This window comes from Rhinoraja longicauda, chromosome 16 (genome assembly GCF_053455715.1).
Source record: "Rhinoraja longicauda isolate Sanriku21f chromosome 16, sRhiLon1.1, whole genome shotgun sequence".
Taxonomy (NCBI): Eukaryota; Metazoa; Chordata; class Chondrichthyes; order Rajiformes; family Arhynchobatidae; genus Rhinoraja; species Rhinoraja longicauda.
Window position 1 is genome coordinate 33,577,392 of NC_135968.1, and position 26,831 is coordinate 33,604,222.

The 26,831-nt window shown below is 38.8% G+C and overlaps 3 protein-coding genes and 1 long non-coding RNA gene across 5 annotated transcripts in view; 2 read left to right on the plus strand and 2 right to left on the minus strand.

The window, feature by feature from the left end:
* The window catches only part of oat (ornithine aminotransferase), a 28,201-nt gene extending 28,025 nt beyond the window's left edge, over positions 1-176 (minus strand). The window contains exon 1 of the mRNA XM_078413591.1: positions 59-176. The gene's annotated coding sequence lies outside the window, so the exon portion shown is untranslated. The remainder of the gene's footprint in view (positions 1-58) is intronic.
* LOC144601458 (uncharacterized) lies at positions 29-21,876 on the plus strand. Its single transcript, XR_013548314.1, has 5 exons — positions 29-481; positions 9,121-9,211; positions 10,578-10,608; positions 16,781-16,961; positions 17,990-21,876. It is a non-coding gene; the product is annotated as an uncharacterized LOC144601458 (long non-coding RNA).
* Positions 13,970-18,103, minus strand: LOC144601456 (NK1 transcription factor-related protein 1-like). The gene is made up of 2 exons (XM_078413595.1): positions 17,866-18,103; positions 13,970-14,592 (listed from the first exon to the last, which is right to left on the minus strand). Exons 1-2 carry the CDS (start codon positions 18,101-18,103, stop codon positions 13,970-13,972), a joined length of 861 nt encoding a protein of 286 aa, XP_078269721.1.
* Positions 21,877-22,792: 916 nt separating the features above from the next.
* The window catches only part of lhpp (phospholysine phosphohistidine inorganic pyrophosphate phosphatase), a 161,918-nt gene continuing 157,879 nt past the window's right edge, over positions 22,793-26,831 (plus strand). For both annotated transcript variants that reach the window (XM_078413593.1, XM_078413594.1), the window contains exon 1: positions 22,793-22,950. In XM_078413593.1, the coding sequence (XP_078269719.1) occupies positions 22,826-22,950 (125 nt within the window). In that variant the 5' untranslated portion in view covers positions 22,793-22,825. The remainder of the gene's footprint in view (positions 22,951-26,831) is intronic.

Consider the following 26,831-nt stretch of genomic DNA (forward strand, 5'->3'; position numbering starts at 1 on the left):
CACCCACTAACGTCGCCCTCCGTGTGTGGGCGATGGCTGGGTGTTGCTGCACACTCACCGGCGCCGGGCAGAGCAGAGCTCTCCCTTCTAAATCATGTAACAGGGATAAAGTCGGCCTGCGTCACAATCAATCCGCTTCAAAGCAACTTGAGCTGACCTCTCCCTCTTTGTAAAATGATCAGTTGGCAGTCTTTAAATAGCCCCGTCACGCTTGACCAGCTGCAAATGTCACGGAGTGTTCTGCCAATAACTTTTTAAAAACAGGTTTGGAGAGGTTCCACTGGCGTACAACACGCCGAGGAGGTACATGGAGACACGAGAGCCTTGCAGATGTCGGAAGGACTCGGCGAGTCAGGCAGCGTCCGTGCAGGGAAATGGGCACGACGTTTAGTGTCTTCATGGTCATGGTGATGAGGGCAGATGGCTGATGGAGACGCGAGGAGGGTTGGGCCGAGAACTGGCAAGCGAAGGGAGGATCCAGGTGAGGGGGCGTTGATTGGCAAACGTGTGAGGTGGGAAGGACAAGGTTGGAGACAGTAACCAATGCAGGAGGTGATGCGAGGAAGAAATTAAATTGGTGCATTTGGTGGAATCTCAAAAGGAAGGAAGAAGGACAAGTTTGAGCCCTTGCACGTAAGGTCAAAGGGTGTGATGCACGGAGTCGCTCAGGTGTTCTGGGGGACAAGCAAGCTTCCGCCATACACTTGACACACAAGTAACACGTACGCTCTTACCTGGAAAATACCGTAAAAATGATGAGTTTTTGTGCTGCCTGTCCCGCTGAGTTACTCCAGCGTTTTGTCTCCCTTCGATTTAAACCAGCATCTGCACTTCTTTCCTACACATTTTATCCGTTCCACTGCAAAATCTCCTCTGTGGTATGTCTACTTTGAAGAAGTTCTCCGACGAGAGTTCAGCAATATCTTCTCTCACTGCTCCCCCTCTGTGATTCCGCTATAATATTTTGTTAGGCCAAACACATGGCCATCCATTTCTCCTTAACTTCATCCAGCCTGCTACACTCCCTGTCTCCATTGGCTTCCAATTCCAGCATTTAAGTGAGCTGATAAATCCCTCCACCACTGGTATCCATAACCTTAAAGGTTTTGCAGGAATATCTTTTGAAATCTAACCAGCGCCACTGTAATTGGTCTCCTGTGTACAAAAGCAAGAATGGAACTGTAAAATACAAGTAAGCTCTTTTTCATTAAGTCCTAAGGAAAGACACAAAGTGTTGGAGTAACTCAGCAGGTCAGGCAGCAACCCGGGAGCACATGGACAGGTGATGTTTTGAGCCGGGACCCTTCAGATCAGTCTGAAGAAGGGTTTGTAAGGGGTTTCTGCGCCGAGCTTTCGCCCGACCTAAGGTCCCCGTGCCTTGCTCTGATCCCTTGACCAGGCCGCGCACACTGGTTCCCCGTGAGTGGTTCGACCCACTCACCCCCTACGGTTCTAGACACTGGACTTAGATGCAGGAGCGTTGATAGTGCAGAAAAACTCAACCAGACCAGATTTGAAGACCAGGGTTTAAATGGAAAAGACTTTTATTGAGCGCTTGGGACTATTGTACATGAATGCTCTTCACAGTTCTATAAGACATATCTATAAAACACATACCGAATTACATGAATACTTTTGACTATGAATCATAAAACGTACAGTTCTACAAGACATATACACGACTGTAAGATGGGGAACGTACGACACATCGCAAAATTGGCCAACACATATTTACTTATACACCCACGTTAATTAAACCACCCTCCCCTCTACACTAAACTATGTCCAGGATGTGCAGGATCGGGGTACATGCTCACCATGGGGCTATTACTGGGGTTATTGGCTGTTCGTGGTGCTTCTCCGCTGTTTTCCGTGAGGGTCGTGCTTGTCCCGTGAGTTTCTTCCTTCCGTTTCTTGCGTTCCTGGCCAGTCGTTGCGACCGTTGCTGTCCCTTCTGCGAGCGTGTCTTTCTTGCCTGTCCTTTTCGTCTTCCTCCTGGCTTGCGTTCCTTGCAGGTTTTCTTGCATGAGTTTAAAACCCAAAAATCGTGGCCAGTTATACTAATTCTGGTCCGTCCTATCTCCCGCCAGATCTCGGGATCTCTTTGTTTAAAAGATATGTATTGAGTTTTCCCTTTGTCCTGCGTTATGTCCGGGGGTACCGGGGATGGCCAGACGGTATGTTAATTGGTATTTCATTGAGAGGTGATGGGTTTAACTGGTTTCCCATCACCTACCAGGTAGTTTTCTATGGGCTATTGTGCCCCCTTAACGAGATTAACTGTGTAGGTCGGCTTGGGGCATTGTGAGTATGCTGATGTCAGCGCCCCAGTGTCTGGACTTCGACCTGGTTTCGCAGGTTTCTGCATGGCCAATATCCATCCTTTGTTCTGGCCGTGGCTTTGCAGAAACCTGGAGACTGGGCTGTAAGGTTTTTGCTTTTGTGGCTGGTCACGAGGTCCCGCGGCCATCTTAGGACCCACGGATTGTGACATCCCTTGGTAAACTGACCGCAGCCTTTCTCCGCTATCAGCCCCAGTCTCCCGTTTAAAATGTCCAAACTGCAGCTCTTTGGTTTGGTGTTGATTGCAGAATGAGGGAAAACTTCTCAAATCTTACAGGTTCCAACCCGAAACGTCACCTATCCACGTGCTTCAGGGATGCTACCTGACCTGCTGAATTATTCTGGCATTTGTGTCTTTCTCTGGTATAAACCAGCATCTGCTGTTCCTTGTTATTACAAGCCCCAAGAAATAGTGATTTGCGAGTTCTGCGGCTTATCATCTGTCATCAAAAGAGCATCCTAAACTTAAATATCATAGAAAGAGGTCCCAAAGAACGCTACGACAAATGGCACAAAATAACACACGGACCAATTAGTCCACCCAATCAATGAGCAAGGGTAGGGAGAATGTAGGAGAGATGTTGCTGGGGGTTATGGAGAAAATACCAGAGCTCAGAGCCAGAGCTCAAAACCAGAGCAAAAAGAACCATATTCCACAAGTCATTTCCAGAAAGGTGGAAACAAAATAGAAAAATGGAATATAAAAAGGTCTGCTTCACAAGGAGAGAAATATTGAGGTATATATCCTGTTTATTTCAGCAATTAGATGAATTATTTACTTTAATACGAAGAATTAAAACAAAAACAGATGTATTTAGAAAAATGTTAACATTCTGCTAAATATCACTAAGAGTTACAAGAGTCCTGATGCATAAAACATCAAAAATTAAAATGATGTGTGTCAAACAGTGTTTTGGCCTTTATTTTGTTTTCATGCTGTGGTATGTAGCGTGAAGTTTGCAGCTGTGCTAAGTTTATTGAGATGAAGTTAAGCAGCCTGATGTGATTAAACACTGTAATTATATGGTGCCATTCATTAAGATTTTTGGTTGGGACTGAGATGTTGCAAGTTTACTGGCGATTTTGGCTTCAGAGTCTCTGGCAGAATTCTGGCAAAAAACTGCGAGAATTCAACGGCTGCTGGGACCGAAGACGGTCCCGCTGTACTGGCAGCCATGGTAAGTGGTTGCCTGCAGTACACCGCTTGTCCCCCTGAAGGCATTGCATGGCAACAGTACGGGTCAGGGGTTGTGACCTCGCCTGCTGTGCAAGGGCTCTATAGAAGAGAAAGAGTGGGATATAACTGAAATTGAAGAATTCAATATTCATGCCATTGGATTGCAGGCTACCCATGTCCAATAATTCAATTGCACTTTATTGTCACGTGTACCTGGGTACAGTAAAATTCCTTTTCTGCATACCATTCAGTGAAGATCTTACTATACATACGCACAATCACACTTTTAAGTACAAGAGTACAAGAGTAGAAGAATAGTAGGTAGACACAAAATGCTGGTGTAACTCCGGGACAGGTAGCATCTCTGGAGAGAAGGAATGGGTGACCTGTCAGGACGAATATAGAATATGGAAGAATGGTAGATTACACCGAGGGAGTACACAACAATCGCCATATTCCTGGCGCTAATTTATATCCTTCAAGTTTCAAAGTTCTTGAAAACGTAGAGTCTTACAGTGCCCTCCATAATGTTTGGGACAAGGACCCATCATTTATTTATTTGCCTCTATACTCCACAATTTGAGTTTTGTAATGGAAAAAAATCACATGTAGTTCAGGTGCACATTGTCAGATTTTAATAAAGGCAATTTTTATACTTTTTGGTTTCACCATGTAGAAATTACAACAATGTTTATACATAGTCCCCCATTTCAGGGCACCATAATGTTTGGGACACAGCAATGTCATGTAAATGAAAGTAGTCATGTTTAGTATTTTGTTGCATATCCTTTGCATGCAATGACTGCTTGAATTCTGCGATTCATGGACATCACCAGTTGCTGGGTGTCTTCTCTGGTGATGCTCTGCCAGGCCTGTATTGCAGCCATCTTTAGCTTATGCTTGTTTTGGGGACTAGTTCCCTTCAGTTTTCTCTTCAACATATAAAAGGCATGCTCAATTGGGTTCAGATCTGGTGATTGACTTGGCCACTCACGAATTGACCATTTTTTAGCTTTGAAAAACTAATTTGGTGCTTTAGCAGTATGCTTGAGATCATTGTCTTGCTGTAGAATGAACCGCTGGCCAATGGGTTTGAGGCATTTGTTTGAACTTTTCAGCAGATAGGATGTGTCTATACACTTCTGAATTCATTATGCTACTACCATCAGCAGTTGAATCATCAATGAATATAAGTGAGCCAGTACCTTCAGCAGCCTTACATGCACAGGCCATAACACCCCCACCACTGTGTTTCACAGATGACGTGGTATGCTTTGGATCTTGGCCAGTTCCTTCTCTCCTCCAGACTTTGCTCTTGCCATCGGATATGTTGATCTCCGTCTCATGTCCACAAGACCTTTTTTCAGAACTGCAGCTGCTCTTTTAAGTACTTCTCAGCAAACTGTAACCTGGTCATCCTATTTTTGCGGCTAACCAGTGATTTGCATCTTGCAGTGTAGCCTCTGTATTGCTGTTCTGAAGTCTGCTGTGGACAGTGGTCAATGACAAAGCCACACCTGACTCCTGAAGAATGTTTCTGATCTGTCAGACAGGTGTTTGGGATTTTTTCTTTATTATAGAGAGAATTCTTGTGTCATCAGCTGTGGAGGTCTTCCTTGGCCTGCCACTCCCTTTGCGATTAGTAAGCTGACCAGTGTTCTTTCTTCTTAATGATGTTCCAAACAGTCAAAGAAAGATATTGGAAGGGAAACAGAAGATTAGTTGTGAGGATGGAATGAGAAGTAGTGGACATGCGTACAGAGGGGCAAAGTAGAAACGAGCAAGAGAACAGGAGGATGAAAGAGGAACAGAAATGGAAATAATAAAGAAGGGTGCATTTGTTTCTTCTCATGTTTTGTAGCTGAGCTTTCCTTGTCATCTTCCATTGGTCCACATTGGTGCCAGCCTGATTTCAGTTTTCTTTGTTTATTGGTTTCCTTTTATAATAATCCTTTGTTGCTCAAAGATGAAGAATGACAAATGTTTGGAAATCTGAAAGCACTTTTCTGTCAGTGGACTATTATTGAAGTACCATCTGTGTTATGATATATTAGGAATATGATATGCAATTTTTGCACAGGAAGCTTCAACATACAATGAGTTGAATCATCATTCAAAGGCATTGGTTAAGAGTAAGTGCTTAAACCGCCCTCTGCTTTTCTGCATATAATAGTACTAAGGCATTTCAATGTCCATCTGAATGGTAAGATTGAAACCTCATTTGAAAATTATTGCAAATCTGACAATGAAATATTCCCTCAACAGTCCTTTAGCCATCTTTATTTACATGTGTCTGTAGAAAGAATAAAGAAGTAAATTAATTGGACAGCCCAAAATTCCAGGACTGCCATGGTGAACTATATTATCTTTTCCTGAGGTGTAGAGTGTTAAACTGTGGATGCATGAATCTACATTCAGACAGTTTTTGATGAATGGGAATAAATTCAAAAGGCATATTGGCAGGAACCTGAATGAGTAGGGCATGGAGGGATATGGAATTGATACAGGCAAATGAGATTACATAGATAGGCATGGAGGCACGGTGATCAGCAAAGGCATGCATGGTGATTCGAAGAGCCTCCTTGTATGCTGGACAACTCGATGACTCTATAAAACCATTGAGTGCATTTTTAACATTTTTATCATCCGTAATTAATTATATTCATGTAATTTACAAATGGGTTAACATACTGAAAGAAAATATGTACATATGAATGGATAACAACATCCTGAGTGGATTTGTCAAGTATCAAAGCTTTGTTCCAACACTTCCTTCTGATTTGAATTAATGACATTGGTTTTCGTCTGTGGCTTTCCTTTCTTTTACCTTTTTTAAAATCCTTTTATGGCTTCATCAAACACTTTATACCATACATTATTGTTAATTATATTGGCAATAGTTGCTAATTGTAGCTGCATTTTTGTTATTAGAAACATTTTATATGTTATGTTTTCCAAGAACTAATTGCAACATTTCCCTTGTGATCACTGTATTTAATATAACTGGATTTTACAAACATAATAACAATAAACTTTAAAAGCAAACACAACTTTACCTCCTTGACAGGTCCAAGTAATGTCTTAAACCTTTTGTCATTCAATCATTGTCATTTAAAATTCTATCAATTAGAACATCTGACATGGCTCTAAAGAAAGGGTCAGTTTATTATTCATTACTGCACCACATACTGGGCGGAAAACAAATAATCCATTGTAAGGTCAAAAAGCTTTTCTTGCTGAATTTACTAGTGGAATATTTCCTAGGAATTGAAGTGCTCCCCAAAGGACATGCTTAAACAATGTAGTGAGTAAAGTTGTTGCTACCTTACCACCTGGCAACTTGTCAAATATTACTTTTTTACAAGTAACACTCAATATGTGTTATCCTGTACACTTCATGTGAGTATGGACTCAGAACGTCTGCTACTGATCTGTGGCATTTATCGGGATGGTTGATGGGGGGGGGGGGGGGTAGGAATAATGGGTGTAGGGCTTTGGAGCATGGGTTTCGGGATTAGGATGGGCAGAGACGTTGGGTGGTGGTTGGAAGGTAGCCAGAGACCATTACGGATTTAGGGGGGAAGGCATTTGGGAACACTATCAGGGGAGTGATCTGGGGTAACTTCAAATGAGGGATCAATGGAGAGGCTGACACGTTTGTTGAAGGCGGGGGTATGTTTTCACAGGCAGCAGTGAAAGCGTTGGGGAATTTTACAACTTGGATAGAGGATGGGGTAATTGGTGGGGTGCCAAAAGTGTCTCTGAGCTTTGTCACCTCATCACTTCTGTCAAATTAAACCATTTTATCTCAAGAATGCCTTGCAATTAGTGCATTCAAGATAATTCAGATTAAGCTCCTCTACAACTTGTTGCATGGGGATTGGCATCTTCAAGTATATTCCTTACATGGATATTGTTCCATGGAGTTGCAGGGATGATTCCTGTCTCTTGACAAGAATACCTAGTCAAATTTCATTATAGGGCTGTTGCCTGACCTGCTGAGATACTTTGTCTTTTTTTTTGTACACAAACATCTGTGGTTCCTTGTTTCTTCATTATATGCTTAATGTATCCTTAAAAAACAAAAGCTGTTTACTTCAAATTAGTTGAGGAAAAGAGTTGTGTGATAATTAACGCTATCCAGCAAATTACGTGCGGTCGACTTCAGTATCATGTTTATCCTGAGGTTTTCAGGGAGATTTGAAGATGAAATGGTTAATAAAGAGAGCAGAATGTGTTTTTTAATCAAATCGGGGGTTGAAATTCTTCTTCTCAGCAACTACGCCTATGATTTGATTTAACTTAACTCAATAACAACATTAAATAATTATAACGTCAAGCAACATTTATTAAATTGCCACTCAAGATCCATTTAAAAGAAAAAATCATTTCTTGCAAATAACTATTATCTCCACTTATGTTACACATCTATACAAGCTTGTCTTTACTGCTCACACTTGCACTGTATATACAAAAATATATACATATGTGTTCCACAATGCATAATATGTCGCAGAACCTTTTACACCAGTTTAAGGCAGAAAAAAGTAAGCAATGAATTTTGATATCCATTCAATAATATAACTAAGCAGTAAACAAATTAATAATATTTTACAATAACTAAAATTAAAGTATCCATCACAATGAAATGTTCATTTGATGTTATAAAATTGCTTCAGAAATGCTTTATTTTGAATAAATACTATTTTGCACTTGAGTTTTTTAGATTTTTTTTAGATTTAGAGATACAGCGCAGAAACAGGCCCACCGGGTCCACGCCGCCCAGCGATCCCTGCACATTAACACTATCCTACACCCACTAGGGACAATTTTTTTAAAACATTTGCCCAGCCAATTAACCTACAAACCTGTACGTCTTTGGAGTGTGGGAGGAAACCGAAGATCTCGGCGAAAACCCACGCAGGTCACGGGGAGAACGTACAAACTCCGTACAGTACAGCACCCATAGTCAGGATCAAACCTGGGTCTCCGGCGCTGCATTCGCTGTGAGGCAGCAACTCTACCGCTGCTCCACCGTGCCTCCCCTTTAAAACAGTTTAAGTCAATGTTGTGGTGTATGAGGAACCTTTGGAAATAGAAATTAATTCTTGGGAATCCCTTGCAAGATTCAATTTCTTAATTTCCAAAAGAAACGGCAGTGAAAATTAGTGCTTCATCAGCTATGTTTATAGTATACAATGATATACGTGTAGTGCCTTATAGAATAGCGTGAATATACAATGAATCAGTAAGTATGTAAATCTTATATATGTACACTGGGACATGGGTTAGGAAATTTCATAAACCTCACTTTCAAAATTACTGGCATCCAATTTAAATGTCTCCATTAAAAAAAATGAAATATCACAAAATTATCTTACTTCTTCCTCAAACATTTATTCTTATTGCGGAAGAACCCATTGAGGTTTAGTATCATAGTTGTTTTTTTAAAGTCACATTTACCATATTTGTTTTCATGTACAAAGGTCATTTGCTAAGACCATGTTACAGAATCTATCTGCATTAAAAATATTGTTTGCCTTTAATAATGTGGACATCAAAAAGCTAATTAATTTTATAATCTCAATTTCAATCCTTAGGTCAATTTATTTCAAGATTTCTAGTGACACAGAGACAGATGGGCATAATTTAAGGGATTACATCAAGATTTCCAAGAATTTTTGCTATTTGGTAAGTGTCTGCAATAGCCATTAGTGATTGTATGTGTGCACCTGGTGAAGATTGCCAGTCAGTCTTCCACAAAATCCCTCAATAATTGTAATTATATTAAAATTTCAACCTGTTTCCTGTTGCTTAGTTTCCTGCTGTAGTATCTTAGTCTTTCAATTATTTTCAGATGAAATATTTTCTGCAACTAAACCAGGTAGGGGGACAAGGGGAAATGATTAAAGAAACAACAGTTGACATTGAGGAGGTTGGTTATATATTTTGTAACGTGAGACATGTTATTTCTATAGTAATGGTCCACTGCTTATTTTTGACATCAAAGCAAGTGTTCAGCTCATGTTTCAACATATTAACTTTGTTGCATTGTAGGTGTTAATTCATTCCTTATTTATTTTACAAGGAGCAGTGAAAACTGTGGCTTTAGCTTTTCAAAAGTACTTTTATTAGTACAATCCTCGATCTACAGCTGATCCAAAATGTATCCTACCTCCACCCATGCACCAAACGTTGCTCCTCCATTATCCTTACATAATTCCCAAAGATTTCACTATGAACGTCACTTATTGAGTAACACAGCCAAAGATTTTCTTGACAGATTGCAGACTATGCATTAATGTCAGTGTGAATTAATCAGATAATACTTCGGGATTTCCTTCCAGAAATAATGTGCAAACTACTTAGATAAGTTATTTTGTTCTTGATTAAATATCCTTCTCTAAGTTTATACTATTTCTATTGTAGACAGTTTCGTTTAGAGATACAACGTGGAAACAGGCCCTTCGGCCCACCGGGTCCGTGTCAACCAGTGATTCCCGCTCATTAACACAACCCTACACAGGGACAATTTTTACAATTACCAAGGCAATTTACCGATAAACCTGTACGTCTTTGAAGTATGGGAGGAAACCGAAGATCTTGGAGAAATCCCACGCAAGTCATGGGGAGCGCGTACAAATTCCCTACCGACAGCACCCATAGTCGGGATCGAACCCGGGTCTTCGGCGCTTCAAGTGCTGTAAGGCAGCAACTCTACTGCTGCACCACCATGCCCAGTTGCACAAATTGCAAGATATTCTAACAATGTTTTTAGGCTGCATCACACTAGTTGATCTCTTGGGTTCAGAGGGCTGTAATAGTTTGGACCGCCAGAACAAAAGGCATGACGAAAGAGATATTTTCAATGAGAACTGTTGGACAACAAAGGAGGTGGCGTGATTAAGGAACTCTGACCTGAAATATTAAATCCATTATTCTTTCTAAATTGGCTGCCTAACGTGTTGACTATTACCGGCATTTTCTGTTTTATTTCAGATTTTCAACAATATCTATTGCTATTTCCATGTCTTATTATGTTTTTTTCTTCCAATAGCCAGGAAAAGATCCCAGCTGCCCTTATAAAGGTATGAACAAATGTAGAATTAACAATTTTAACTTATTTTTTAAATTTCAGAGTAGCCTCAATGTAAAAAGTGACTGAAGATTCAAGGAAAGAAGGGGGTACTTGATTCCACAAAACTATTAGAGGAAGGTTAGAGGAGATGTTAATGAGACAGGTTTTCAAGAGGCTTTTGAACATTGAGAGAGACATAGAAACCAGAAGGATTTTTATAAGACAGTTGTAGTGATAGGACAAGATTGCAATGATGTCGGGGAAGAAGTATTTAATAGAGCAGAATCATGAAACATGCTGTTTTATTTTGCTTTCATTTGATGCTGCTGCAACAATCGAAAACATTTCCAATTTCTAGCCAGATGATTACAAAGGTCACGGTATTTAACATTTTAAACATTGGATTTTATTTATGATTAACAAACTTGACCATATGAAAATGGTGTGACTCCTTATTTGCCAAAAGAAGCTAGTTAAAATACTAGGTGTCGTAATCCCCCAGAATGGTGTGCACAAAATAGTGAAGTGAATTCAAGATGTTGTGAGATAGAAAACAGTAGCACATCCAAAATACAATCTACTTCATGGAATTACCACAGCAGTGGGAAAGAAAGGATGTAACACACCATAACGTATGCATTGAGAATACTTAAGCTGTGGAATGAAATAGTTCAATAGAGTTTGAAAACAAAAGAAACTAACTTGAAAGTAGCATTTTATTAGCATTTAATATTTTATTTATTTACAAATGGTGTTTAATATTTCCTCACCAAAGAGAAAGCATGATCAAAGTTAAAAATATTTTCAAAAATAGGTTGCATATATTTAAACATATGATGGATAGTTTCTCCTGTTCCTACATTGATTGGTAGCATATTTTCAGTTATTTTCTTGATAATGTTGGAAGGTTGGTTTACCCTTTGTTCTCAATGGGTGCAGAAGATAAAATGTCACCATGTGAGACTTTCAAAGGAACTCTCTTCAACTCTCCCAGTCACCATGTAGGTCTCATTTGAAACCATCAAAATAGATTGGCTGATTACTCAGCTCATTGATGCTTGTGGGACATTGATGATTTTGTAAATTGACAGCCAGTGCTTATACAACCCAACAATGACAGCACCTGTGTGAAGCTATAATTTGCATTGAGAATTTCTCAAGAATATGAAAACACTTCGCCAAAACTCTGTTAATTTGGCTCAGGACTTCAGTGGTTGATAGATTTGTTTATCTCTGCGATGTTGTTCCTATTAATACCCATTTTAATACATAACAACACTTTTACTGAGAAGGTAGACACAAAATGCTGGAGTAACTCAGTGGGTTAGGAAGCATCTTGGGAGTGAAGGAATGGATGACGTTTTGGATCGAGACCCTTCTTCAGATTGATGTCAGGGGAGGGGGCGGGACAAAGATAGAATGTAGTTGGAGACAGTAAGACCAGTGGGAGAACTGGGAAGGGGGAGGGGATAGAGAGGGAAAGCAAGGGCGATCTGAAGGTAAAGAAGTCAATGTTCGTACTGCTGGGGTGTAAACCACCCAAACAAGATATGAGGTGCTGTTCCTCCAATTTGTGCTGGGCCTCACTCTGACAATGGAGGAGGCCCAGGACAGAAAGGTTAGATTGGGAATGGGAGGGGGAGTTGAAGTGCTAAGCCACCGGGAGATCAAGTAGGTTAAGACGGACTGAGCGGAAGCGTTCAGTGAAACGATCGCCGAGCCTGCGCTTGGTCTCGCCGATGTAGAGAAGTTGACACCTGGAACAGCGGATACAGTAGATGAGGTTGGAGGAGGTGCAGGTGAACTCTGCTTCACCTGGAAAGACTACTTTTACTTATCTTTTTTTCAGGAAATATAATACATTTTCCAGTGAACTAAGCAAGTTTAGTGGGAGGACAGGAAATAGTGGCCTGCACTGAGTTTCAACAGGATATTGTTAAGAATCATTTCAAATCAGTAAAACTGAACAGTCAGAAAACACCTATTGTTTCCCTAAAGTGAATATATGTATTTTGTTTTCATTCGCCTGAATAACTGATATGCAAATCTGAGCATATGTATGATAATCATTCATTGATTATCATAGACATTATATAATTAAGGTAGGTATTAATAATTTGTAATCAAGATTAGCATTGCAAAGCAGTGAGGATTAAAAGGGTTTCCTTCCCAAAATATCTGTAAACCATATATATCCTGACATATTTATCAATAGTTCATATTTCTTTTCAAATTAAGGCTGCATTAAACATCTAGAAACATTGTCAGAAGTAAAATTAATCATGGAGAGAAATATCCTAAACAAATATTTATGAAAATGTAATATGGTTGCATCAGAAGATCCATCAGGAAGAAAGCAAAAGTGGAGGAACTAATTTTCTTCTGTTTCTAGAAATGATTATATTTGAGCTGCAGTAACCCTCTTTCTTTAACATTTATAGTGAAACTGGGGCTGAAAATCCAAAACTTACTTAAATCAAGAAATTCAACATTAGCTCATAGAAAATATAGCATTTTTAAGTTATGGCAAAAGTTATTTGTCTCTTGCAAAGTAGTGTTTTGATTGCTTAAGCCTAATTCCTTTGAGCATCCAGGAATAAATTATGGAACTTCTCTGAATTTAAGTTGTTAATAGTGTTATGGATTCATTCTAATCAAGCTGTATTCTCGTGCTAGCAAAGTCCACATAAAACCATAGAATATCAGTATGGAAATATCATAAACTCTTTTCCAGAAGGACAGAATAATTTGAGCTACTTTTGGACGGCAAATTCCTTTCTTGTTTTATATGTTAATGGCAGTGCCATAATCAGTGCATATCCATCCCATAACCTCAGTATTTAATGCAGTCATTTATTATCATGTGTATTTGTTCAATTTAATGAACAGAACATCCACATTTATTTTTTATATTTTTAGATAATTATAACCAGACAATTAAAAATGCTTAATATTCAGTAACAGTACTGAAGAATACAAAGGTAGTGTTTACAGACTTTAGCACCAATGGATTCAGTACACACAGGAGTACCTGGTCCTTAGTTTCATAATCTTCGAACCATAATCTTAGCCTTAATAATACTCCACAAAAACCCAACAGAACATACATTTCTTCTGATCCTGTCAGGTTTGTTCATTCTTACCTACAGATATTGAATTGGCATATTTCTTGTATATTGTTGAAACTCAGAACTTGTCTGTTTAAGGCTTTGTAACGCTGCTTACAAATAAGTTATCATCAGTTGAGCTATTCAGTCCCCTTCAGGGTAATGATTACTTTATTACAAGATGGTTGTACAAAATGGTAGCTCTGAAAAAAAATGGTTCTTATTATGTTCGGTGTAGTTATTTGAGATATACATATTTCATTTTCATAAATGAGGTGCATAAAATGGTGTCAAGTAGGCAGAACTCAGGAAGGGAGACATCAAACCTGTAGTGGATGATACTAAAGGGACTGGCGTTGCTGTCTGGCAAATGACATTCCCTGCAGTGTAAGCCTGAAAGGTTGGAAAGCTGAGTACATTTAGTCCAGGAGGACTTGGACTGATTCGCGACAGGCTTGTTGCTCCAGGCTGGATTGTGCTATCTGCTCCAGGATTCTGTTTTTTCCACTTTGTGCGTCTGTTTTGAAACCAGATTTTAACTTGTGTTTCTGTTAGGCTGAGGGCCAATGCAAGGTTGAGGCGTTCACATACTGATAGGTAACGGGTTGAACGAAATTTATTCTCCAGAGCCACTAGTTGCTCATACGTAAAGGCAGTTCTAGCTCGTCTTGGTTTAGCACAGTCTGGTTCAGCTCGACGACGTTTTTGTCTGGGTGCTGCATGACCAGACCTGGATTCCAACTCTGTGGGGGTATTCTGGTTGTTGTCTAATTCACGTTGTATTGAATCTTTATCATTTTTAAATTGTTGAAATTTTCCATGGGATTCTGGAGATTCTTTCGAAGTATTAGCATTGGAATGTTTGCCTTGTTCCCAATCACTTCCATCTGCAAACAAACAATTATAATGGTGTCAGCCATGTGGATTTTGGAAATGGCAGTCGGCAATGGGAATGAGAGCCTGCATAGACTTGATGGGCCATATTACATCCTTCTATATCATAAGGAAATAGGCAACAATCTCCCCACCCCACCTTCCCTTAGCTAGTGTACTGTTTGAAATGGTATGTAAAATCTGATTTTCTATACCATTTAGATTCTCTGAATTCCCCAAACTGCTTTTTGTAGTGACTGCATGCCCAAATTACTTTACCTTTTCACATGGTTTAGTCTCAATACCATAGATCAGATTTTAGCATTTTTTCTTCTATATTCTTGCCATTTTTTGCTATATACTGCAGTTTTATTTGTTACATGAATTTGTAGATATAAAGCTTTCACATATCTTTCAAATTCATGAATATAACCAGTTTGAACTTAATTTTTTAACATAATACAAAAAACTATGACGAAACCCAAACAGGGAGGCACTGCATTCAGATAACACAGAAAAGTGAATATAGATGTGTTAGGAAGAAGCAGGACTACACCCCTAGAGGAGGTCCAATAAAAAGGCAAGAGGAAATAGACAAAAACTGTGACATAAAAGCAAATTAAAAAAGACAAATGGTTAAACAACGTAAAATCACAATGACTTTAGAAGGATGAGGGGGGATCTTATTGAAACATATAAGATAATTAGGGGATTGGATACATTAGAGGCAGGAAACATGTTCCCAATGTTGGGGGAGTCCAGAACAAGGGGCCACAGTTTAAGAATAAGGGGTAGGCCATTTAGAACGGAGATGAGGAAGAACTTTTTCAGTCAGAGAGTGGTGAAGGTGTGGAATTCTCTGCCTCAGAAGGCAGTGGAGGCCAGTTCGTTGGATGCTTTCAAGAGAGAGCTGGATAGAGCTCTTAAGGATAGCGGAGTGAGGGGGTATGGGGAGAAGGCAGGAACGGGGTACTGATTGAGAGTGATCAGCCATGATCGCATTGAATGGCGGTGCTGGCTCGAAGGCTGAATGGCCTACTCCTGCACCTATTGTCTATTGTCTATTGCTTGCAAACATAGATATATTATCAACCATAAGGTACTGCGGTGAATTGCAAATATGGTGTAATCAACTCCACCACTGTTTCATTATCTCTTTTGCATCAATGCACCTTATATAAAGTTTAGCACCTTTGTACACAACCCATGCAGGTTTTATCGATCAGTTCCTATACCATATACCAATTTAAAGCTCATTTCAACCAACTGAAGGTTTTGGAAAATAACGTTAATTTGGTTTCAATTTCTTTAAAGTTAAGATATTGTTCGGTGACACTAACTTATATACAAATGTTCAAAAATGTTAAGGATTGGGAATGCAGGATCAAGCTATCTTTTAGTGCTACCAAATACCATATGTTACAATGCATTTTATCTCCCAGTAAATAAAAACACATGTTTCTTTCAGCTCCCCCTACTACAATTAGCCTGAACGTAGGGTCTGAAACATTGCCTTTCCTTTCTCTCACTGATGCTGCCTGACCCGCCGAGTTACTCCAGTACTTTGTGTTTCACTCAAGATTCCTTGTCTCTACACTCACGTCCTTGCAATTTTTCTTTATTTTCCTCAGTTTTCTACTTACTTTCTATGCAGATGAACGTAAATCAATTATTAATAATGACAATTATCTCAATTACGAATCTATCGATTTCTTATCAATCTTATAAAATACTCAACACTTGTATGTATTTGGTAGGATTTGGGATATAGAGGTTATATCGAGACCGTGGATCGGTTTGGTCTCATGGATTATTTTCAAAGTTTAAACGTGACTAAGGCTGAACTGATGGACTCCCCACTGAAAATCACTCACAAGTGCTCAGATATCAGAGATCAACTAAGTTTGAGAAATGTGCCCAGAATTCGTCTAAATTCTGACCACTTTAAACAGCCTTTCTGCGAATTAGAGGAGAGCACTATCGGTACATATTCAAATTCGGAATTGTGGCAAACTCTGACTTATTTTACCAGTAAAAGATCATGAAGTGCAAATCTGTATACTTTGGTGAGAGCACTATCATTTAGCAACGCGTTTCTCCCAAGATAAGAAAAAGGGAAGTTTTGTCCTTGACATAGTTTATCGTAGGCACTCGACTTGAGATGTAATAATGGATCACGGTATATTTTTGCTTGTTTAAAAGGAAAGCAAGGATGACGTGTCTACATGGACTGATCGCATCTTGATTGGGACGAAACCAAGCCCAATATCAAGCAGATAGAGAGTTACGAGAGGATACACGAGAAGGTGTCCAAATCTACACCAGCCACGATGCGCAATTAGCGTTTCAGATTTTAACAGATCGATAATACCATCTATTAAAGGTAAGTTTTAATCGAAAAATATTTGGACCTTCGATCTGCTTCAGACTCTCGTTTTCACGGCTGTACCTGCAAGCTGCTGGAAGGAGATATGCACAAGTCAGTAATAGGATATCGATCATTTGAGCAGCGGCATCCTCCATGGGACGATTTAAACAATTACCCAGGCTCTCTCCCAGTGCCAATCATACCCAGCAAAGAGCTGTTATTGAACAACTGTAATTGTTTTTCAAGATATGGCCAGTAGTGTATGTCATTTTTTATGATTTCAGTGCATTTCGCGATAAGAACAAAAGAGGGAAGATATTAAATTAATATGCACTAATCGTGAGACTCATTTTAAATGAAACACAATTGTTGTTTCTTATTCCAATACGTTTGCAGGACAGATGTGGTTATGTAACTGTCCAAATGCAGGTACATTTTCCATAGGCTGAACCATCTCTCCATTTTAAAAATATGTTACGTATCTGACTTATACTCTAATGGAGTTCAGTTTCTACTTTTGACCACGGCATGATGTTTTAAAAAAATAGTCGCCGTTAATAAATGAAGACTTTTTGGCCATAAAGTTAGAATGTTTCTTTTGAAAGCAATCTGTCAGTTTCATAAACTCAATCACTTCTGGCTGTGGGTTGGTTTAGAGGTATCTAGTTAGAAAGTAGATGGTTTAATTATTCAATAAACAGCGTTATTTTTCGTTGGATAAGTCGGGTATAATTACAGACTACAACAAGTACAGGGTAATGTCTTTATAGATTTCAATAAAGTGCCTGCAAGTGGTCTAATTTTAAAAAAACACAGTAACTTTGGTACAATTAATCAAACGTCAATTAATGAAATCGTTATTTTGTTATTAAAAGCTTCTGTCGCGGATTAAAAATAAGTCCATGCGTCAATTACTCACCAGAGTCGGTGCCGATTTGGTTGCTGTTCTTTTCAGCACTCAGCTTTACTGTCTCCTTTGGAGACTGTTCTGCACTGGAGACTACGGGTATATCACTACTTTCATTCGGCTCTTTGTCTTGCAGCCCTTGTGCCTGGGATTTACCTGTAAATTTCTGGGGGTCGAGGATGTCTATGATGGAGAAGGATATCTTGTGAGTAGGGCTCATCCCTTCCTCGCTGTCCGGACACTCGAACATCGCTCTCTTCCACTTTCGATATTACCCAATAGGTACGACTTGTGTAGCAGTACAGACAACACAGCAATTTTGTCACAAGTTGGCGCACACAAGAATTCAGTTTGGAAGTAAAATAGGTTATCAAGAGACTCACAGTTCACACCTGACACCACAATTACTAGCTAATGCTTTAGGTTTCTGGCCATCAGTGGACAAAGAATTGATCCGATATTAGGACTGCTCATCCGTTTGCCTTTAAAAGCAAATTGCAGAGCCTCGACATGAAGGTGTAACCTCTGCTCCTGCGTTGTATCGTGGGACTCCTCTCTGAGTGTGGAGCTGGTCTGCTGAATGCTTGGGCTCGTGACAGAGACTAATAGTAACGATGCACGTGGTACAGCCCAGAAGCAAATCTCAGCTATTAACATTATAGAGACCTTTGGATATGCATGGACAAGTTCCGTACGCGTGATTACAATAATAGTTTAGGCGAACTTCAAAAGAATTTCAATTGACATTACAATAGATGAAAAACAATGGTGTGTTTTATTTGCGGTCACTTAATTTTAGCTCGCTGTTGCAGTGAATAACGAATGTGCGCAACCATGTCATATAAATGCTTATTATTGTGGATTTTTGCTAATCTATCTATAACATGCTAGGGTGGATATTTAGTTCTGAATATTATTTAACAAACTACATTCTAATTGCAAAGGTGTGCAAGTTTAAGTAACGTAATAACATATTTGCTATTTAGTTTTTAAAGTCCCATTGTAAATAAAGGGTGGCGAGCATGTATTAATTAATTCAATTAAATACTGGCCGCACTCTTTCAAGTAAATATTTTTGAAATTTCGTACTGCTTTTTTAATCTTGTCACGATTAAGTTGTGGAGTTGAGTAGTCTACTCCAAGGACAAACGCCTTGATGTCTATATACTATGCCGTAATCACCTTTGCTGCTATTTGCTTAAAGACCTTCTGGAAAATAATTGGTGCGCTGTAAGATTTTAATTTTGCAAAATGCCAAAGACGTTATTCTGCAATCTACGTGTAGATTATCTTCAAGCTAGCATAGATGAATTACAATATTTCTTCAAACCTGTAAATGGGTGAACATGAAGTGACTCGCTCTGAAGCAATACATATGTTGATTTATTTTTGCCACATAAACTCACAATGCACTCTTTAACATTATATATAGCTGAATGTGTATATTTGACTAGAATAAGGTGTTTTCGAAATAACCATCAGAACATTATTTTATTGGTAGTTTGCGTTCACTGATCTCCGTTTTTATTGAAGTGAAATAGGTTTACTTTGAAATAACCTGTGGATAACGTTTTAAACATTGAGTAGAAATGTAGAAATCCATTCGATCCAGCCCATTTGGGGGCGTCTTGCAAATCAGCGGAACAAATTCGTGTTGCACTTTAACCGTCCATCCGGTACTTCAATTATGCTCTATTGTCCGCTGTAATTACACGGATCTTTTTTAAAACATTATGTAGATCAAATCATTTGCATCTGGTAATACCTCAAGAGGCGTTTCTAGACCGATGGAAATGCAGAAAGCTAGAGGATATATCACATATCAATGCTATAACCATCCAGCACCCAGCTGGCGTTGCAAATAAAGTTTAAATCCAACCTTGCACGCACTTCTGACTAATTTCTCCATTGTATTAAATGTAGCCACAAATGTGCCTTTGTACAATACTGTTATAAACTTTAATTTGTATGTGTTTATAGAGCATAATGTTGAAACGATATATATATATATATATATATATATATATATATATATATATCGGAAGTGACTTACTTTAACCTTGATGCAGGCGATATTTGGGAATTGGTCTTTTCAACTCGTGCACCACAGTGGATTCATAATCGCAGTACCACTAAACCGACTAATAACACATCACTCTATTACATCATTTCCATCAGACTATTACAGTAATAAGGCTGATATATAAATTTTATTTAGATTTCATGTCTTTCTTGCAAGATGTTGGGAAAGAAACCTAAAGTTTAAGGACTTTATGAATAAAATATGGAAGCTGGGTATTCACGCCAGTGCGCGTTCTGCGTCCCAATGGAAGGATTGGACTTTGTTCGTGTTTTGCAGCAATAGGGAAATACAATATTCTATTCAAGAGTAGTCGTAAGTGAAACCATGAAACAGCAGCACTTGCCTACAACATTAAGTATCACAATAGTTATTAAGTAATAACAAGGATAGGTCAATTACCAACTGAATTAATTCAAAGTAAACATGAAAACTAGTCTGTAATGGTCCAGCAATATTGTTTCATTCTATATGCTGATATTTTCTAGGATTTTTGGTTCCGACTAATACTTTAATTGTTTGCTTCTGTATCATGTGCTAAATTGTTAAGATCTGGTTTTTTTAAACATTTAAAGTTGGGATAGCCTACTATTGTGAACCACAAGCTAGACCAAACAACAATCCGTTCATCAAATGAGCTTTCATGTACAACGAACAACGATATTGCCATTTTGCTTTTAAAGTCTATTTCTGGGCTTTAAGTGTACAGGTATGGATTACATACAGTGTAGAAAAGAACTGCAGATGCTGGTTTAAATCGAAGATGACACAAAATGCTGGAATAACTCAGCGGGGCAGGCAGCATAATACTGCTGCCTACCTTACTCCAGCATTATGGACTACAAACATGCAGATAACCATTCCAAACGGCCCAAATCATTCTTTGTTTCTTTGAATGTTGTTCTTCCGATCTAATTTTGACAGGCAGAACCCACTTTAGCAAACTGTCTGAAGAGATAACTATGAATATGCATAAATATTTTCTGTCTTCAAAGCGAAGCCGGAATCGTTGACAATTCCTTCCCCCCACAGATGCTTCCTCCAGCTGTTTTATTTTTGCTCCAGATTCCAGTATCTGCAGTCCCTCGTGTCTCGCTATTTATTTGTCGTTTTAGGTGGATTTTCCTATCAGAAAATCAATTAATTATTAGTACACAGTGTGCTCGAGTAATTCAGCGGGCCAGGCGGCATCTCTGGAGGATATGGATAGGTTATGTTTCTGAAGAAGGGTCTGAAAAGGGATCCAGATCCGAAATATCGCCTATCCGTGTCCTCCGGAGATGATGCATGACACTCCGAGTTACTCGCAACACTTTGTGCTCTGCCGAAAATTCTTTTGCATCCTTAATTAATAACCTCATTAAAGCTATTCTGTACGTGAATCAACATTTGCTTTTAATATGTTTGACAATTATTGTGCAAAATTCACCGCAGTTGAAATGGATTCTCGTAAGACTGGTAACTAAAAATCAATGCGTTGCATTTTGAAGGAATAGCATTTCCTTGTCCAATTTTCATGATGCTATGCCGAGTCTCATTCCAGTTTGTTTACGGTGATGCAATTTATTTCATGAAATAAGTTCCTTACAACACCCATTATGTTGCTCAATTAGACCAAATTATTGTTAGTGTTCTGCAATGAAGCTTTTAAAAGCATTAAAATGGTATGTTTCCTAAAGTTATTTTTTTGTAGAGTTGCGGTGAAATGTCCTGCCTTTTGGCAGTTTTAAGTAGCTTTCCTATGGCAAAGGATTAGAATTCAATGTGAGTGCTGTCTTTAAATTGCTTTGACGCCAGGTGGGATTCAGACCTGACCTGTCCTGATGGCAGCTGATGGCTTGAAACAAGCTGGAATCAATATTCACAGCGGGTGTCCTCTGCTGATAAGACTGTCCAAGACAATGTTCGCTATCAAAGTAGACAGCTGAGATATTACACTATTAAAGATGTTGTTTAAAATAACTTGTTCAATCTCCAATTCTTACTAATGAGTTTTACAGTATAGATTATATCTGCAAGAAGATAGAACCCTTACAAACAGCAATAGTCGAACGCTTAGAAATTACGATCCGAAGATTTCAAAAGAAATTGTTCAGAGGCGAAACATTGTAGTATGACATAACTTGGTGAGAATGGCTATTAGTAGCTGAATAGTTGCTCGTTGATTCTAGATAAAAATCATTAGTGGAGAAACGATAGAAACAGTCCTGTTAATTACCATTAAATGATTGATTACGTATTTACAGAAAAAATAATTAAATTTCGCCCCCTATTTAGCAGCTATCTTGTGTAGTATAGTTTACCCACCATTTTCTGTATGCCGACAATTTATGTATTTTATAACCATACAAATGTTACGTTCTCGACTAATGTTTCGCGAAGTAGAGATATCGGCATATGCTTTTGAATTAAAAAGGTAATTGCCAATTATTTATTGTTCCGAGCTTTTAAGTTTATACATAGGATCATTCTTTTCACGTCTCATAGAAGCAACGATATATTACTCTCACTTCAACACGGAAATAAAAATATATACAGTCATAAACAGTTGCGAGTTACTATTGGATGGATTTGAAAACGCGCTGACGATATAATTTATCCACACCTCATTTTATATATGAAACTGTACAGTGAAGTGCACGGATTTCTGTGTTCGCATTCAGTAAAACAAAAATAATATCGCTACTTTTAAAACACATTGCAGATTCCTGTATGCCATGGATAACGATTGGTCAGCAGAGTTACGATTATGCTCCAATTATTGACTGGGACTTTGGGAGGTAGCCTGGACGTGCGGTGCTCTGGCGCCTGTAGTTCGTTTTCTTGTTACTGTAATAACCAGCGCCTCCAATAAACTCCATCTCCCAGAGTGCAGCTTGTTCTGTGCTTGCGATGGCTGAATGGTGTGAGCCTGTGGGTAGAGTGAAGGGAGTGCTGTTGGATATTTGTGGGGTTCTGTATGAAAGTGGGGATGGAGGAGGGGTTGCCATTGTAGGTTCCGTGGATGCGGTTAAAAGGTGAGTGTTACAGCTCCAAGAGAAGTCTGTTCGCTCAGCGGGGTAGATTGACTCCGCAGCCTCGTAAGTAGCAGATGTTAAACGACATGACTTGTCTTTTTGTTGAGCTAAACAGTGATCAAATATTGGCCGTATTGAGGCTTCAATACACACTGCTAACCCTCTTGGGAAGGTAACCGTCTCCATCTCATTAGTGGCTTATTAATGAACTACAATATATTGTATTCAGTCTATTGACCAAGCAAGACATTTCTGACTGAAATTTAAACGCATTCTCGTGTCTTTTGCGCTGAAAATACATATATTGGTCATATCTCGAGAAAGTTAGTTGACAGTTCCCACAGCAGTAATATTAGTAAATCTTCAAAATAGAGTATCCAAATCAAAGTCCCTAGATGATTTATTTACTGCACATTTAGTACCATTCACAAGTAGCTCTCCTGCAGCAGATGTTGCAGACAGATCATGCAAAAATACAAGCATGTGATGATAATCCATTAGTCGGACTGAGCCTGCTTCTCATCGAAGGCAGTCCAGGGTTCAAGAATGACAAACTTTCACTCGAATTTTGTACCTGCAGATTTTGACATAGTTAGGGTAGTGAGTGTTTGGAGAGGAAGGTGGGATGTTTGGGAGGCAGTGCATTCTTTCCACAATTTATGCTCTGTTTCTGATTGCTCCTAATACATAGCATTGAGATAGATGTATAATGTTCCACCAACACATATTGACTATAATTTCTTGAGGGAAGCATGAAACGTAAGTAAACAATTCTGTATCCAAATCAAGAACCTTTTGCAAACATGTCATTTTCCCTGGGATAAAATACCAGAGAATATAGTTGGGAATGTCAAAGCAATATTATGATTATTGTGATGATAACCATAGTTACAAAGTGGTTGTAACTTTAGTGGTAACTAGCTTAAACACAAGTTAAAGATGCATTATTTTCCAAATGTCTGGAGTGAGCCTGCAGCTCTAAACTTTCCGCATCAGTTAGATTTGAGCCGAAGAGCTTTGGCCGACACCTTCAAAGTATAATTGTGCAGAAATTCAAATTACATATTGTGTCTTTCACATTGTATTTAGGAAATTACATTACGAATTGGCAAAATAGAAATAAAGAGTCATTTAAAAATAAAAATGCATTCATAATGAACACAAAATGAATAAATTATGCAAGTGGTTTTTCCATTGAGTATCAGTCCAAACGATGCTTTCTGAAGATGCATCAGAATACATCCAGAAGCCTAATATGCTGTTGAAATTTTATTTGAGTGTTGAAACCATTTCTTAGTTCTGCCCACAATGTTGTTCATCCAATTTGTTTTGAACAGCTTCTCATTGTAACAAATACCAAACTTTTTAACTGTCTCTCATACACGTTGCAATAATCAACCAATACCAATAGAATTGCTGGAAGAACTAGCTACTCGGGTAGTCTGTGTGAAAAAAGAAACCAGTCAACGTTCTGGTTCGGTGACCCTTCAAAAAAAGGAGGAGGGATTGTTTCAGATCCCAGCATCTGCAGTTTTATTTGTTTTCCAAGTATTTGTTGTAATTTAACATTTATTATCTTTTGAGATTTTTAATGTAATGACGACATAAAAAATTATGGCTACTTATTAAGAGAACATAAACATAGAATAATACAGTACAGGAATGGGCATTTCGTCCCATGATGTTTGTGCAAAACATTCTGCATAGTTAAACTGATCTCATTTGTCTGTACATGATCCATATCCCTCTATTTCCTGCACTTCGACATGCATATCTAAAATCCTCTTTAACACCACTATCTTATCTACCTTCACCATCACCCCGACAATGCATTCGAAGATCCCACCAGTGTCTGTGTAAAAAAAACAAAACTTGTCACGTACATCTCCATTAAACTTTCCTCCTCACACCTTATAGCTATGCCCTCCAGTGTTGGACATTTCCACCCTGGAAAAAAGGTTCTGAATGTCTACCCTATAAATGCCTCATAATTTTATGTACTGAAATTCATAGATTTGTGGCTGTTAGATATTTCTGCAAAAAATCATTGCGCCCCTCAAATAACTAATCGGTGCAATGGCTCAGTTGATTGCCAGAGTCAACAGTTCATGCTCTATCCAGCATTGAAACAGGCCCTTTGGCTCATCTAGTCCATGCCAAGCAAATACTCAATTAAGCTCGTCCCATTTGCCATAACCTATATCCCTCTAACCCATCATTTGTTTGAGAAATTAAACCATGTATGTCTTCTAAAATTGCACAGGACTATTTTTAAGACAATCAGTGAAGTTGCCAGTATTGGAAGCAATGTTTGTTTCTCCATCAAAGTTCATTATAAAACATCATAGGATGTTTTTTTTCATATAGTTCTGACAATTAGCTTTGTGGAAATTTCTCATTGTTCCCTATGTAACAACAGGAATAATGAGGGGAATCCTCTAAACTAGCCACCAGTGCTAATGCTGGGTCTAAATATCTCTACAGAGGTTCCAGAGTTTATTGATGGCATAGACATAAATCAGCAGTGGCACTTTAAGCCTGGTGACCTGGACCGGAAGCTGCTACCTGTAGCAGTGTCAAGAGTGTTTTATTGTCCAAATGTCCCGAAAGGGAACAATGAAATTGTTACTTGCAGCAACACCATTAATTATCTCCTCGTGGGCACTAAAAATGTGGCGCTCTCTTCCTCAAGCTTACCATGCTCATGTTGGGAATCTGCCTGCCTTATTTCCGGCATTAAACATGGCCCAGTCAAATGAATGAAACAAATCAACTGCCAGGAGGAAACTTAATGGAGATCTCTTTTGATTTAAATAAGTTAGATTTTTTTTGTGGATTTTTAAAAAAAATGCATGCTTTGTAATCTTCAACTTTAAAAATTGTTTTAAACATTATATTTTTGCTACTTTTGTTGATGTGTCCTGGGAAACTAAATATCTTTAAATTTGAAAGGTAACCACAGTCAATAAATGTGGTTGCTTTGACAGCTAGTGAGCTTGTGGATGGGCCTCACTGGCTGCCAAAGCCATTCTGCGAGTGTGACTGGCTGTCTGCCCAGTTAGATTTAGCTCTTGGGGCTAAGGGATCAAACGATACGGGGAAAGAGCAGGAACAGGGTACTGATTTTGGATGATCAGCCATGATCATATTGAATGGCGGTGCTGACTCGAAGGGCCGAATTGCCTACTCCTGCACCTATTTTCTATGTTTCTGTGTGTTGCATTCTAGCAGGTTGATGCTCTGGAAGCTGGGTTCCAGGGGAAGACTGTTTCTGGGGCCACTCAAGAAGAGACAGCGTGGCCCTGAGTCGGTGCCCTGTTTTAGGGCAGTGGGAAATCTGCCGCAGTACTTCAATGATTGCGAAGTACTTTGGGAATTGCAGTGAGCGTGGGGAAAAAAACCCTAGAAAAACTGAATATTTCTGAGGTTATGTATAATCATCTGTGTAGCAGAAATATTTATTTTTCAATTGGTGCAAAGATATCACCCAGCGCTCTCTTGATCCACTAGTCAGCATCATAAATTATGCCCTTAATAAGTTTGTGATAAGGCCTTGATAAATTTGTGGCGAGCAGCCTTCAAGAATGTCTTCAACTTGAAATAACTTCCAATTAACTAGTGAGTTTCATGATTCTGACCCTATGGTACTCAAGAAATGTTGATAATTTTCAACTTCAGGGTGTGCCAAGAACTTGCAAATGGTGGTGTTTTCATTTTGCCTGCTCAATGCAACCTTGTATCTGCTAGCTTTGGAGAATTACTCTGGTGCATGTTATTGATGTGGCAATGGTGTCTACTGAGTGAGTCTTTAAGGTGGTTAATAGACTGCCAACTATATATGTGGTTGCTTTTCCTGAACAGTGCTACATGACATGTTTTGT